The sequence below is a fragment of the Carassius auratus genome, chromosome 15 (genome assembly GCF_003368295.1).
Source record: "Carassius auratus strain Wakin chromosome 15, ASM336829v1, whole genome shotgun sequence".
NCBI lineage: Eukaryota > Metazoa > Chordata > Actinopteri > Cypriniformes > Cyprinidae > Carassius > Carassius auratus.
Window position 1 is genome coordinate 13,235,346 of NC_039257.1, and position 13,266 is coordinate 13,248,611.

Consider the following 13,266-nt stretch of genomic DNA (forward strand, 5'->3'; position numbering starts at 1 on the left):
AATGATATAATATACATTTGTAAATGACTTTTTTTTTTATTATTCACATGCTTGGAATGTCAATTGGATGCACATATTGATCTTTTTTATGTACACTACAGTTCAAAAGTTTGGGGTTGGTAAGATTTTTTGTATGTTTTTGAAATAAGTCTCTTATGATCACCAAAGCTGCATTTATTTGAATAAATAATTAATGCATTCCTGTGATGGCAAAGCTGAATTTTTAGATTTAAATCATTCTAAAATGCTGATTTGGTGCTCAAGAAACATTTCTTATTATTATCATCGTTGAAAACAGTTGTGATGCTTAACATTTTTGTGGAAACCATGATAAATATTTTAATTTTTTTAATAGACTGTTGAAAAGAACAGAATTTATTATATATATATATATATAGATCTTTTTGACCCCCAACTTTGGAATAGTAATGTATGAACTTGGGGCCAAAGTAATTTTTGGGGGGCAATAATTAAACTTTCATTTACTTCATTCTCAATCAGTTTAGTTTAGTGTTGTAGGCATCCAGAACATGATATGTTTAAATAAATCTGCTGCTGTATAAATCCACAAAATTCTGTACAACATATAATGACAATCATAAAGAACATTTCTTTCCACATAACCAAGTATAAAGAGTGGCATTAGCTACAAGACCCTTGCATGAATATACCATAATTTATTAGTTTCAAAACTAAATAATGCTCACCTGTCAGATAATCTCAGGAAAAAACACTAATAAAAACAAAGAAACAACAACAAAAAAAAAAATAACACTTGATAATACACATATTCATGTAAACGCTATGACCAAACAATTTCGTCACAAGGATTTTACTATATTTACTGCACTCTCACCATAACTCCAAAATGCCCCCATGTACTTAATCACAAACAATACGCATCTGTCCAACTGTCTAGGACACTGAACGAAGGCCAAATATATGAAACAATGCCTGGTATGAGTGTAATATTTCACTAACTCTACAATAATGTAATAATTTCACGCTCTATACATTTATAATACATTTACAAGTGAGGAAACATAATACATGTCCCTGGTTAAATTCTCCCTTGCATACATCACCTGAAACTAAAGCATGTTTGATGAGAAAAACGTAACATCCAGGACTCACAAGTATTGCATTATTGTAGAGCTATTACATTCAATCTGGCATCTACACATAAACCGGATCGAGAATAAGAGCTGCTAACCGAAATGTGTTGGAGGGCACAACTGTGAGTATGGCTTACAACATACAGGCTCCATCTATATCATTTAGTACGAAAGTTTTTTTTAAGTCACTATGAGAAGCGCACAGAAGCACTAACAATATTCGGAGAAACTCACTGACCTCGACCTCATACTGAGCCTACTGAATGAGAACAAGCTAAAAAATGAAAGCTATTTTACACTCTGATAGATATGTTCTGTTTCATGAGGGGACATCTTTGTGACGGCCGTCCTGTACAGCTGAGCTAGGAGCCGATCTGCTCTTCTTTGCTTTGGCATTCAATTTTAATGCTTGGGCGTTAATTACAATAAATTAGTCTGTGAGTGAAGCTGGTATATGGATAATGCGATACAAGCCGGAATGAATATCAACACAAGCCGATTATAATCACAAACAGTATACCTAAGGAACGATTAGGGCTGTCAATCGTTTAAAAGTTTTAATCCAACCAACTGCAACGTATGCTGATGAATTCATCAAATTAATTCAAATTAGGCATAGGAGGACAATATACTGTTTGTTTAATTTCCATATCCTTGAATATGTCAATCAATCAACCTACAGTCCACAGTAAATCATTTTAAAGGTTGTCTTGTCTGTCCAGTATCAAGAAGATTTGTTATTTTATTAAGTCTGTGATATTTTGTTGACATGCAAACATTTTTTTATGCCATGAGCTCCACATTTTAATGCACCATATGAGAAGTTAAACTTAAAAAAAAAAAAAATTTGGCAAAATCTTGACAAAATGAGACTAAATTTAATTATTAACCCTTCAATTAATTGATTATTTCATAAATAATGATTACATATGATTGATTTATAAATATAATAACATCTTAGGACTTAGGAGTTATAGAGTACTTAAACTATAAATAATTTTTTGCATGTTGCATGGGTCAGGGGCATTATTGACTTATATATATATATATTGACCATTATATGTATATATATAATGGTATTGAAGTAATGTGTTCAATTGACAGCCCTAATATCAACACAAGCCGATTATAATCATAGATACAGTATATCTAATAAATAATGCAACAACACAATACTGCTGCTGAATGTTGCTGGTCACAACAAAAGAGGTTTCTATCTTCTCTAAAGGACTGAGGAGAGCAACAGGCAATTTGCCAAAAAAATTACTTGGAACCAATCCATGAAAACAACCCAAGCGGTCGTTCTGTGACCGAATCTTACACCGAAACTTTATATGTGTAGCGTTCTTTCAGACCTGCAGACAGAGCGGCGTAAGAGAGAGCGCTGGCAATTAAAACCGAAATGAAACGAAAACAAAATAACCATGGGTTCAGACCGTTCGAGAGACAGTGGCTTGTGGGGTGTCCTGATGAAAGTGGGAACTTCAGTAAGAACAGAACAAGGCACAAAATTCTTAGCGAATGTCGAAACTGAACAAAACCGGCCCCAGCGGGAGGTGTTGGATGGTGAAGCGGTCTAAAATTGAGCTCTCCTAGTGCTCTGCCATCCCACACCCCGTCCGTCTCGATGGCAGCACCTTCTCCTCACCATCTCTTCAGCTGCACAGGTGCGAATCCAGCCTGATTGAAACCCACAACCCCTCCCTCCCAACCCAGCAGTCCACAGTTTGCTGTTCAGCACAGGAAGCTAGCAGGTCTAGTCAGAGTTAAATGTAGTACTCCTTCTTGTCATCCGAATTGTTGTGTCCCCCCTCTGCGTTGATGATGGCAGTATCTGCATCTGCGGCATCGTCCGCTCCTTTGGCTTCATGGGTAAAGTAGGTACCTTAAAACAAGAACATTTGTCATTTCCACAGATAAAAAAAACAAAAAAACAATCCCGAATCAAGCCAAAGCATTTTGATTTACCTTTGTGTCTTGCAAAATATCGTCCGAGAACAATCAGGAGACAAAGCATGGCGAACACAACCACCGCGACAATGCCGCCGATGACGGCGTGATCAATTTTCTGAGGCGCTCCATCTGCTCTTGAATCTGTGTCAAAGAGGAACACAAACGCAAAGAAATGAAGGCACCTTCTCGGTTAGGACTTGAGTGTGAGATCCCCTGCCAAATGATGTTGTTCTGCTTTAAATAAATACATGAATGCCATCTCCCTTCTATATTCACAGTCATCCTGATACAAATCAACACATGCCTGATCTTTAGACTAAAAACACCTCTCAGTGAATCTGGCAGACGGTTTTCACATACTCTTGTTTGTGACATTTCCTGTAAATGTGTAAATAGCATGACACAGACTAGCACATACTCAAACACAGTTTGTTTGGTTTGATCCTGAAACATCAGCAGTCTGAGCCAACACTGACACTGGGGAGATAAAGTTGCCAGCCTAAGCTGGTTTGAATGAAATAAATCATATAGATAGCATATACGCACGTTAAAATGTTTGGAAAAGAGAGAATGCAAATAACAGATCTACCAGTCACTATGGTAAAACAGCCAAAATGCATTTATAAAGACTGGCTTTTTTGCTCATTAATAATGCTGCATTTATTTGATAAAAAAATAAAGTAAAAGTAATATTATGAAATATTATACAAATTAAAAACAGGTTTTCTGTTTGAATATATAATTAAATGTAATTTATTCCTGTGATGGCAAAGCTGAATGTTTCAGAATCCTTGCTGATGCTGATTTGGTGCATGGGGAAACCACCTGATTTCTTTTTTTCTTGGATTCTTTACTGTCACTTTTAATACATTTAAGTCACCCTTGCTTAATAATAGCATTAATTTATTTTAATAAAATAAAATACATATAGATAAAATGAATATAAATAAATAATAAAAATGATATTTCTTACTGACAAAGTTTTGAATGATAGCATATATAGAGATATATATCAGCACCATATTGGATACTGGCTGACATTAGACACTGACATTATTTATTTCATTTTTTTCTTGGTCTGTTTTGGTGCATTGTCACATTTAAAAGTTTCAGTGTTTCTAAATGTAATCTTTTGCAAATCTCTTATTCATACTAGACATTATAATGTTGTTATTCTTAAATTAACTTGAGGCATTTACAGTGAATGCCTTCAGCCTTCAGCATTTTTGTATTTTTATTTTTGTAGACAATTTGCTGGTGCATTTCCCCATTTATGTACGTAGCAAAAGACCTTTATTTGAGCTTTTGGTGCAGTGGCTCGTATGGCTGAAGACATGCTTTGTAAGAGAACAGACAGAAAATAAACCCTGCACACATTCTAATTAAGTTTCCTGATGAAGTGCCTAGCAACCAAACCACGAGAAAGAATGTAGACCTGAGAGCAAAGACTGAAAGTGCCTCAACAGAACCCAGACTCTATATTCCTCTCAATATTACTCATTCAGTTTTGTAATCAATAACCTTTCATCAGGTATAAGAGTGATAGAAGCTGCCCTTTTCCATTTTCAGAAACAACACAAGCTAAAGCTTCAGTGACCGACCTACCATTTTTCATTAACCGCGTTTCTTTGGATTTAATAAGAGCATGTAGAGCTCTAACCAATTAACCTACCTAGAACTTTAAATGACTGAATACATGTCAATGCCGACGAAGGCGTGAAAACAACATCTTTTGATAAACCCCTTTCTGCCTGCAGCAAACCAACAGATCCAGCCCAGCAGGATGATAGTCTACTATGATGCCGCTTTGATATGAGCCACAGAGGTTTGTGCATTGATATAGCACAGGGAAGCCCTGCATTGCATCATGTTGCACCAGAGGCACCTCTCATGGCTCTGGCAGCCAGTTCCCAGTGCTAATTAGCATGAGACTAGGAATGAACACAGCGGAGAGGAGCACTGTCACATTCCATTCTCTCCGCAGTACCGCCCCCTCCCGCTCTCTCCGCCGGCCCAGTTCCGCCCCTCCTCCCCCTCCTGCCTCCCGCTTGACACCAGCAGATAAATTAACTGTCCAGAGCCACGGATATCTTAGCCTGCTAGAGGAAATTTGGGGGTGAATACAATTTTCGTTGACTACATAATGCACATGGAATTATGTAATGGAAAGCTCATATATAGCCTTTAAGGTGAGACACTACAGGCAAAAAAGATTTTTCATGCACTGGTCAGTTTTGAGATTTGGGGCTGTTTGGCTTTTCATAACACGTTTATTCAGACTAGTGGGAAGAAAACATGCTAAATACTCTTTTAAGGGTATATTTTCATTATAGATTTCATTTACAATATTTTAAAGGCTATTTTCTCAAAATTATTATTATTATTATTTTTTTTTTTGCACTGTAGATAAATCTCCCCTTCAGTAACAGATTTGACAGAGGGGGTTTGTTTATATATACTTTTTCTGATTTTATACAACATTTTATTCCTAAAAACAGGGTGAAAAGTAGACCACATTTTCTGATTTAAAAATCCCTTCTGTGACACCTTTGACTCCAGCATGTTAACAAAACGAAACATTGGCTTTATTTAATGTTCAGGTTTCTGTTCTGGAAATGTATTTAAATTAATACATATTAATTCAGGGGAAAAAAATATGATATTTATAATACTTTTTTTTTCATGTAATTAATCAGCCTAGGAAGTATGGTGATATCTATTAGTTTTGGTGATATCTAACACATTGAAATTAAAAATGTTGCTACTGGCAAAAATACAAGTCCTCTGTCCATAAAGTTCAGTTTTCTGGTGAGAAAGCCATCTTGTCTGAATCAGGGGAGAAATATGCACATATCCAGCACTATTCACAAGTCCAAATGGTCCAAAACAGCTACACTCTGAAAAATGCTGGGTTACTTTCTCAACCCAAATGCTGGGTTCATCTTGCTGGGACATTTAATTGGGTTATTTTTTATATTTTGTCCCAGGTGCTGGGTAATTTTTCTGTAACTAAGTTGCTGGGACATTATTAATGCTTGGTCATTTTTTTTATTACCTAACTGCTGGGTTGAGCCTGTCTCCGATGAAGCAATGCAGCTGCTTTGAGTTACAATCAGATCATGGGCTTTTTGCGTCCTACAGGAGAGAGAGAGATTCTCAGCGTAACCCAGCATTTTTAAACAGAAATATCGTTGGATTTCTGAGGAAGTGTTATTATGAAATATTATAAACTGCTTTTTGCTTTAAAAAGACATTAACCAATAGACTGGAGTCATGTGGATGAGCAAATTTTCATTTGTTGGATGAACTGTTCTTTTAAGATGTGAGCTCCTGACCCAAGCTGCCATTTCATAATGTGTATTCTGGACTGGGGGACCACAAGGCCAAACGGGCCAGCGTTAAACGGCACGTGGTGGGCTTTACAAACCGTACTTGTGTTAAGCAGGCGGGGGGATGCGAGTGGGATTTATTGGGAAATAAAGAGGACTTTTGCCTGATTTACAGCAGGGTGAGGCGGGGGGAAGACTTATGCACTGCTGCAGGGCCAGAGAGCTCATGTTTTATGAGTCTCATTCTGCATCTGTGCTGAAGTGACTAATTAAACTGCAAGCCACTGTCATTGCAGCAGCTGCAGACCAAAGTGGAACGGCCAAGCTCTTGTGAGCGGCGAAGACACAAGAATATGAGGCTTATGCATGACAGGCCGATATAATGTGGTAGTCTTATAGCCTTCCTGTCTATTTCTGGCATTTCCCGCTAAAAGGCACTTCAAAAAGTAATCAGGGAAATCTTCAGGAACAGAGCTCACAAATCTGTTCGCCCGGCCCGCTTTTATTGGATTTTTAAATCTAGGTTCGAGTTTTCCGCACAGGTCATTCCCCCGAGTTTCGTCTCAGGGCTACGAGAGCAAGCCACACTGATGAAATGAAAAGGGAAATTTCTTTTTAAACAAATCACAGATCACCCAAGGACACCTAGGCGAAACAATGTGGCTAAGAAACGTAAATCACACGGCATTTGACTGAGGCACTGAACGACAGATTTTCTTCAGGCGAGAACATTTTAAAAGAAAAAACATTAAGGAGAGGTTGAACATGAACCCATTTTCGGATTCGGGGCGAGAAAGGACCACGGTCCCGGGGTACAAAGGGAGACCTTTCCAAACAAAGATTGGACCCTCAGCATGTGGAGCCTTTGAAGCATGTTTTCCTGATAGAGTCTCTAAATTGAGCTCGTGGGTCACAGGGGTGACAAAGACATTTGCTACTATCTGTGGCTCTCTGTGAGTTAAATCACATTCACAAAGTGAAGTCAGCGAATGCAAAGCGTTACCAAAATATGCTCTAAAAGCAGCCTGCTACATGCCACAAAGCATATGGCTGGTGACATTTTTCCCCTGAATTATGTAGATGGAATGATAAATATGCCAAGAGTCCGGAGCAGACGTCTACAGTGTATTGGTGAGAGGCCTTTTCATATCCAACTCACAGCCATTCAGCTTTTCTGAGTGACTTGCTGCAAGCAACCGGCTTGGTTTGTAATCACAAGGAAACATTAGTCAACTTCAAATAATAATTCATTTCCTTTGCACTGCAATCAAAGCAGAAAGCTCTCAATTGGAGAGAAATCCGCTTCCGTGCATTCCCTTCCCTAAACCGCTTAAATGGAGCGCATCCTTTACGTGGGAAAGAAAAACAGGGGCTTTGAATCGGGGAGACTGTAGACGTGTCGTTTACTCCACAATGAAAAGAAGTGGCATCTTTGATAAAATCAGCCAGACTTATTTTGGCACCTCGCTGCCTGCTGAGCTATCTTTGGCAATTGGACTAAAGAAGTGTTGAAGTTATGTAGCGTTTTTACAAGCAATGGAGAACTTCACACTTTCACTGAATGCGTCTATTTCTGACCTTTATTTTGGCAGTACGCTGATGCATTATTACTGGGTGAAAAGCATCTCTTTAGTACTGTTGACATGGGTGATGATGATAACAGAGCTCTTTGCTACAGTGTTTATAGCTTTATTTACTATACTTTTAAAACTCAATGGTATTTATATATATATATATTACATTGCTGTCCACCACATCATAATAAAAGCCCCATCAGAAAAGTCTCAAGTGCTCCATCACCAACATTAACACTTGAGAAATGTTTTTTTTTTCCCTTATCATATTATACTGCTATCATTTATCATAATTGTTAATATAATATCACATTTTTTATCATTATGAATATATGCACAAAAAAGTTATCCACATTAATTGTAGTACTAACCCCATACAAATATATTTGAAAAGTAACTGAATGTTAAATAAATATTTTTTTACAAGTTAGCCATCAAGTTGTATTATCATTATGAATATATACACATACACAATAAACATATACAAAATAAATCAATATTTATTTATACAAGTCTTGCAAATTAGTCATCTATTTCTTATCTGTCCATAGTTTTGGTATATTATATTATATTATATTATATTATATTATATTATATTATATTATATTATATTATATTATATTATATTATATTATATTATATTATATTATATTATATTATATTATATTATGTTTCACAAGTCTTACAAGTTAGTCATATTCTGGCCATAACTGCAGATAAAAATAAAAATGCAGATTGATCCAATCTGTTCAAAAGTCCATTTCATCTTCTATAAATATCAAACATATACTATAACATGATCATTTCATTATATTATGCTATAAAAAAAAATATTTTGTCAGAATGCATGCAAGTTCATAAGTACCTTTTCATCTTCTATAGAAATCGAATTACAAATATCAAAACATCTACTATTATAATCGTTTCAATATATTATGCTTGCAAAAACGTATTTTGTCAGGATGCTTTTTTTCATTCTAGGTTTTGCTTTTGTGTTTTTTTGTTTTGTTTTTTTTTTCAGTGGAAGCTTCGCGGTAAACAGAATCTCTTGTTGCTATGGTAAGCAAGACTCTAACAAGGAAATGTAAGTGTGAATATCTCCACAGAATACAATGTAGAAACAGTTACACACACTTATTTAATTAAATTTGACAAATACATGCACAAATTGGGAAATAAATCCAAAATAATGAATTCTGTGTTACTGGCATTGCAATATGCGAAAAATAACAGCTTCAAAAAGAAGAGTGGCATGGCTGCCTCTGCTTGTACCCAAAAACAAAACCCCGCAACTTTTTGTACCACGTGTAATATGCATAATTCATGATAGGGCTATTAAGAAGAGCATGTAGGAGGTGTATTCCACATCTGGAACAGCTCTGGCCTACATTATGACTAACATGCACACAAGCCCCACAGCATGAGCACAGCTCCAGCCTCAGATTACCCTCCTCAGATGAGTGTGCTATAACCCACATTCACACCGCCTGCTGAATGAGGGCAAGATGAGGATGGGAAAGTTCAGAGACTCAATGTAAAATGTCGACACATTTTACTTTTTAAACTCACTGTAATAAGTGCTGGAAATAAGGCTGAAGCCACAGGGATCATCTCAGCGGATGAGAGTCTCTGCGCTCAGTGTATAACTGGAGGATCTTCATAGATAATGTAAGAGCCGCAGCGCTGTTCGATTGTTGATCAGTGTTGAGGTGCAAACTAACTAAAAAAAGTAGTGAGTTAAGTGAAGTGAACTTTACTTTTCAAAAGCATTACAGGCCTGCTGAAAGAAAAATATCCTACACCAGCCTGGTTTGCTAGTTTACCAGCCTGAATGCATCCAAAACCACAAAAAAATCTCTCTCTGTAGTATGTAAGATTTGTTTTAAGTGAATCAATTCATCATATATGGTTCCTTTGGTCTGAATCATTATAATAAATCAAGCCATTCTAATCAATCGATTCATCCTAAACTCTCATATGTAGTGTTAGCAAGTCTGATTCAATTTATTGACATCTGTTGTGCTGAAAAGTCTGAATCATTCTAATGCATTAATCCCAATGAATACGTTCATCCCAATCTTTCTCAGATGCTCTAAATTCTGGTTGATTCTAATGAATCAGTTGATCGTAAACTCTCTCATTCAGAGTGCTGGAAAGTCTGTTTTGTTCTAATGAATCAAGTCATCTGGATGAATTGATTCATCCTGTATTCTCTCTTATGCTAGAAATACTGGTTGATTCTATTGAATCAATTCAACCCAACGAATCATTTCATTTTAAACTTTCTCATTCAAAGTGCTGAAAAATCTGATTAATTTTAATGAATAAAGTCATCCCAATAAAATGATTCATCTTAAACCTGTCCGCTGAATATCTGATTCATTCTAATGAACCAATATACCGTAATGAGTCGGTTCATCCCAAACTCTCATATGTAGTGCTATAAATTCTGGTTGATTCCAATAAATCAATTCATCCTAGATGCTCTCATAAATAATGCTAGAAAGTCTGATTAATCCCAGTAAATAAACAGCAAAACACACTTTCCACTATCAAGACTAAGATTTGTTAAATGCTATAATAATTATTTGTGCACAGTAAATTTGTTTTATAGTTTTAGTAGTTAGTGTTAGATACAAACACCCTTTAAATCATTAATGTACATAATTTACGTTTTAAATTAATTAAAAGTTATACTAAAATAGTTATTTAATCTAAAAATAGTCATTTTAAACAAATATTTCCCCCAAAGCTTCAATATTATTAGCTACTTTTTGGGCAATGTGTACAGTAGCTGTAATTTAGTTGCTTCCATTTTAAAATAGTAGCTTGGCTTTAGATGAACTATTTGAATTTTGGATTAGTTTGTAGTTTGACACGCTGTAATTTCAAAAAGGCTTCTCCAACACTGTTGTTAATGCAGGGAAACCAAAACTGATCCACAGTAGTGTAAGTTATTTGCTTGTCATTATGCTGAAAAGATTAGTTTATGGTTTGCAATTGAGCTAAATTAAAAAGACAAAACTGAATGGGTGAATATTTTGGAATACAATGCAATTCTAATTATCTAAAACACTGAAGCACATGCAAGACAACAAACACCTGCTCAACTCAATTTGCTTTTGAAATCTCTCTCATGGGTTCATCTCATTAACACACAATTACCTCTCAAACAAAGCAAGACAATGGCACCCAGCGAAGAGTTCAGCGCTCCTCTTCTCATACACAATGGAGAAAAAAATTGTTCATCTCACATCGGCTAATGCTTGAAACAATTCTGTCAGTTTTGGTTTGATTTCAGATAATGCTTGATTCATCCCAGCTGCAGACTGCGGTGGTCTGTGTCGTGAAGTAAAGTGTCATTTTTCATTGATGTGCCGTGTGAGTAGTGTTTTATTATGGCAGAATTCTGACAGTAGAGTGATAGAAAGGGAACTAAACATTGACACTGACATTGTCACAGGAGAGCGATGAGTACATTCATCCTCCATTGATTCTCTGCAGTTTCGTTCCCTCTGGAGGCTACAGACACTTCTGCTGGAACCTCTTCAACAACAACAACAACAACAAAAACTTCACCAATAACTGACGAAATCCCTCTTTGCACACTCGCATAGCATGCAGTGTGCCAACCTTAGAGTCAGTTTAATACAAATATTGCTGAAAATATTTAAACAATTAAATTAGCATGTGGTCCAGACTGCTTTGGGATTGACCTGCATGCTTTTTTTTTCTGAAGCTGGTTGGCCAAAGAAAGTTAAAGCCAACATGGAATCCAATTTATAGTATGTTTTTGGTGTTATTGTGAAAATTTTATTGAGTTAGGGTTAGGGTTAGGGTTGGGGTTGGGGTTAGGGTTAGTCTAATCAAAACATCATAAATTGCTCTATCTTTTGCAATGAACTATTAAATATTGTGTAGAATCTAAGGGCATCTGAGTTCAAATCCTATATGCAGTATGAATACATGTGTGTATATAATATAATGCATGTAATAAACCAAGCAAAATACCCACTGAACATTTTCATTGTATGGAAAAACAAAAACAGATTTGACATTTTCATAATAACTCTGTTTGCGTTCCGTGAGGAAAAAAGTCACCCTACCCATACCCATAAAAATAATAAATGTGATTTATTATTAAACTTTGCAAAAGCCATTTTCGCATAAAGCTGACACTTAAATGCATATTTAATAAATATATCATTAAAACCTAAAACTCCTCTCCGTTCTTGCATTGACAAATGAATCTAGTGTAAATAGCTAATACATACATTTATTAATTTCGCTTTTTGGAAGTGCATTTTTAAACAGGCGTGCTTAACGTCAGGGGTTTCACGTTGTCTTTAAGAAGCCTGCCGAAGACACCCCAAACACAACATTTACATGAGTTTATTGTTCTGAGCAGATGCTTTCTCACCAAGGTGACCTACTACAAACAATATGGCACTAACGCAGCAATATAATTCACACCGAAATTGGCGAGGTAAACACCAAACAAAACCTCACTCCTCTTCTTTTTTGACAATTTAGAAGTGATTTCTTTGTAACAGGCGACTCCATCAAACTACGTTCTTCTCCTTCGCTACTGCACTCCTAATGCCTAAAACCGCACCGTGTTACACCAGACGGCAGTATTACTCTTGACAGAGAGCAAAGACCTAATGAACATATAAACAAATAAGAAGTATACGAGGGGAATGCGAAGAGGGCTCCGTGCGCTCTTGAGTCATGATGACATCTCATGGGAGATGATGGGGGCTGTAAGCTGTGCTGGCACTCAGGTGAACACTGCCAAACGGGACTAAATTACAATCCGGGGCGCACTGACTTGACTCCGTGCCATGAATTACTCATCTTCCCTCCATTTGCACCCGGCACTCGTTTGCTCTCGTGCAGCATATGTGCTCCATGTCTGAGTGGCTCGCAGACAGTCACGGCATCCGCCGCTCGGCTTGCTGCTCCCCCTCGGCAGACAGGCGTAATTAAAACCGCACTGCTAAATGGGAGCTCAAATGGTCGCAACCTGTTTGTAACAGCAGAACAAGTTTCACTGAAACTTAATCACCTGAGAGAAAACCAAACTCTGCTATGATAAAGCTGAAAGCACTTCATTTAAACCGCACTGGCAGAAGGTACTCGGCAATGTCTTATATGACTTCTTACGGCATTAACCAACCCTGTTATGCAGATGGAGAACTTGCAGATGGTCACTTTCCTTTGTCTTATTTCGGCAGTTTATTTCAGAATGTTGCAGGCTGGACTCGAACCTGCAACTTCCACATGGGCACCATG

The 13,266-nt window shown here is 36.8% G+C and overlaps 1 protein-coding gene across 3 annotated transcripts in view; it reads right to left on the minus strand.

Moving 5' to 3' along the window:
• Positions 1–333: 333 nt before the first annotated feature.
• The window catches only part of LOC113115165 (cell adhesion molecule 1), a 154,354-nt gene continuing 141,421 nt past the window's right edge, over positions 334–13,266 (minus strand). For all 3 annotated transcript variants that reach the window (XM_026282522.1, XM_026282523.1, XM_026282520.1), the window contains 2 exons: positions 3,084–3,209; positions 334–3,000 (listed from right to left, as the gene is read on the minus strand). In XM_026282522.1, the coding sequence (XP_026138307.1) occupies positions 2,882–3,000; positions 3,084–3,209 (245 nt within the window). In that variant the 3' untranslated portion in view covers positions 334–2,881. The remainder of the gene's footprint in view (positions 3,001–3,083; positions 3,210–13,266) is intronic.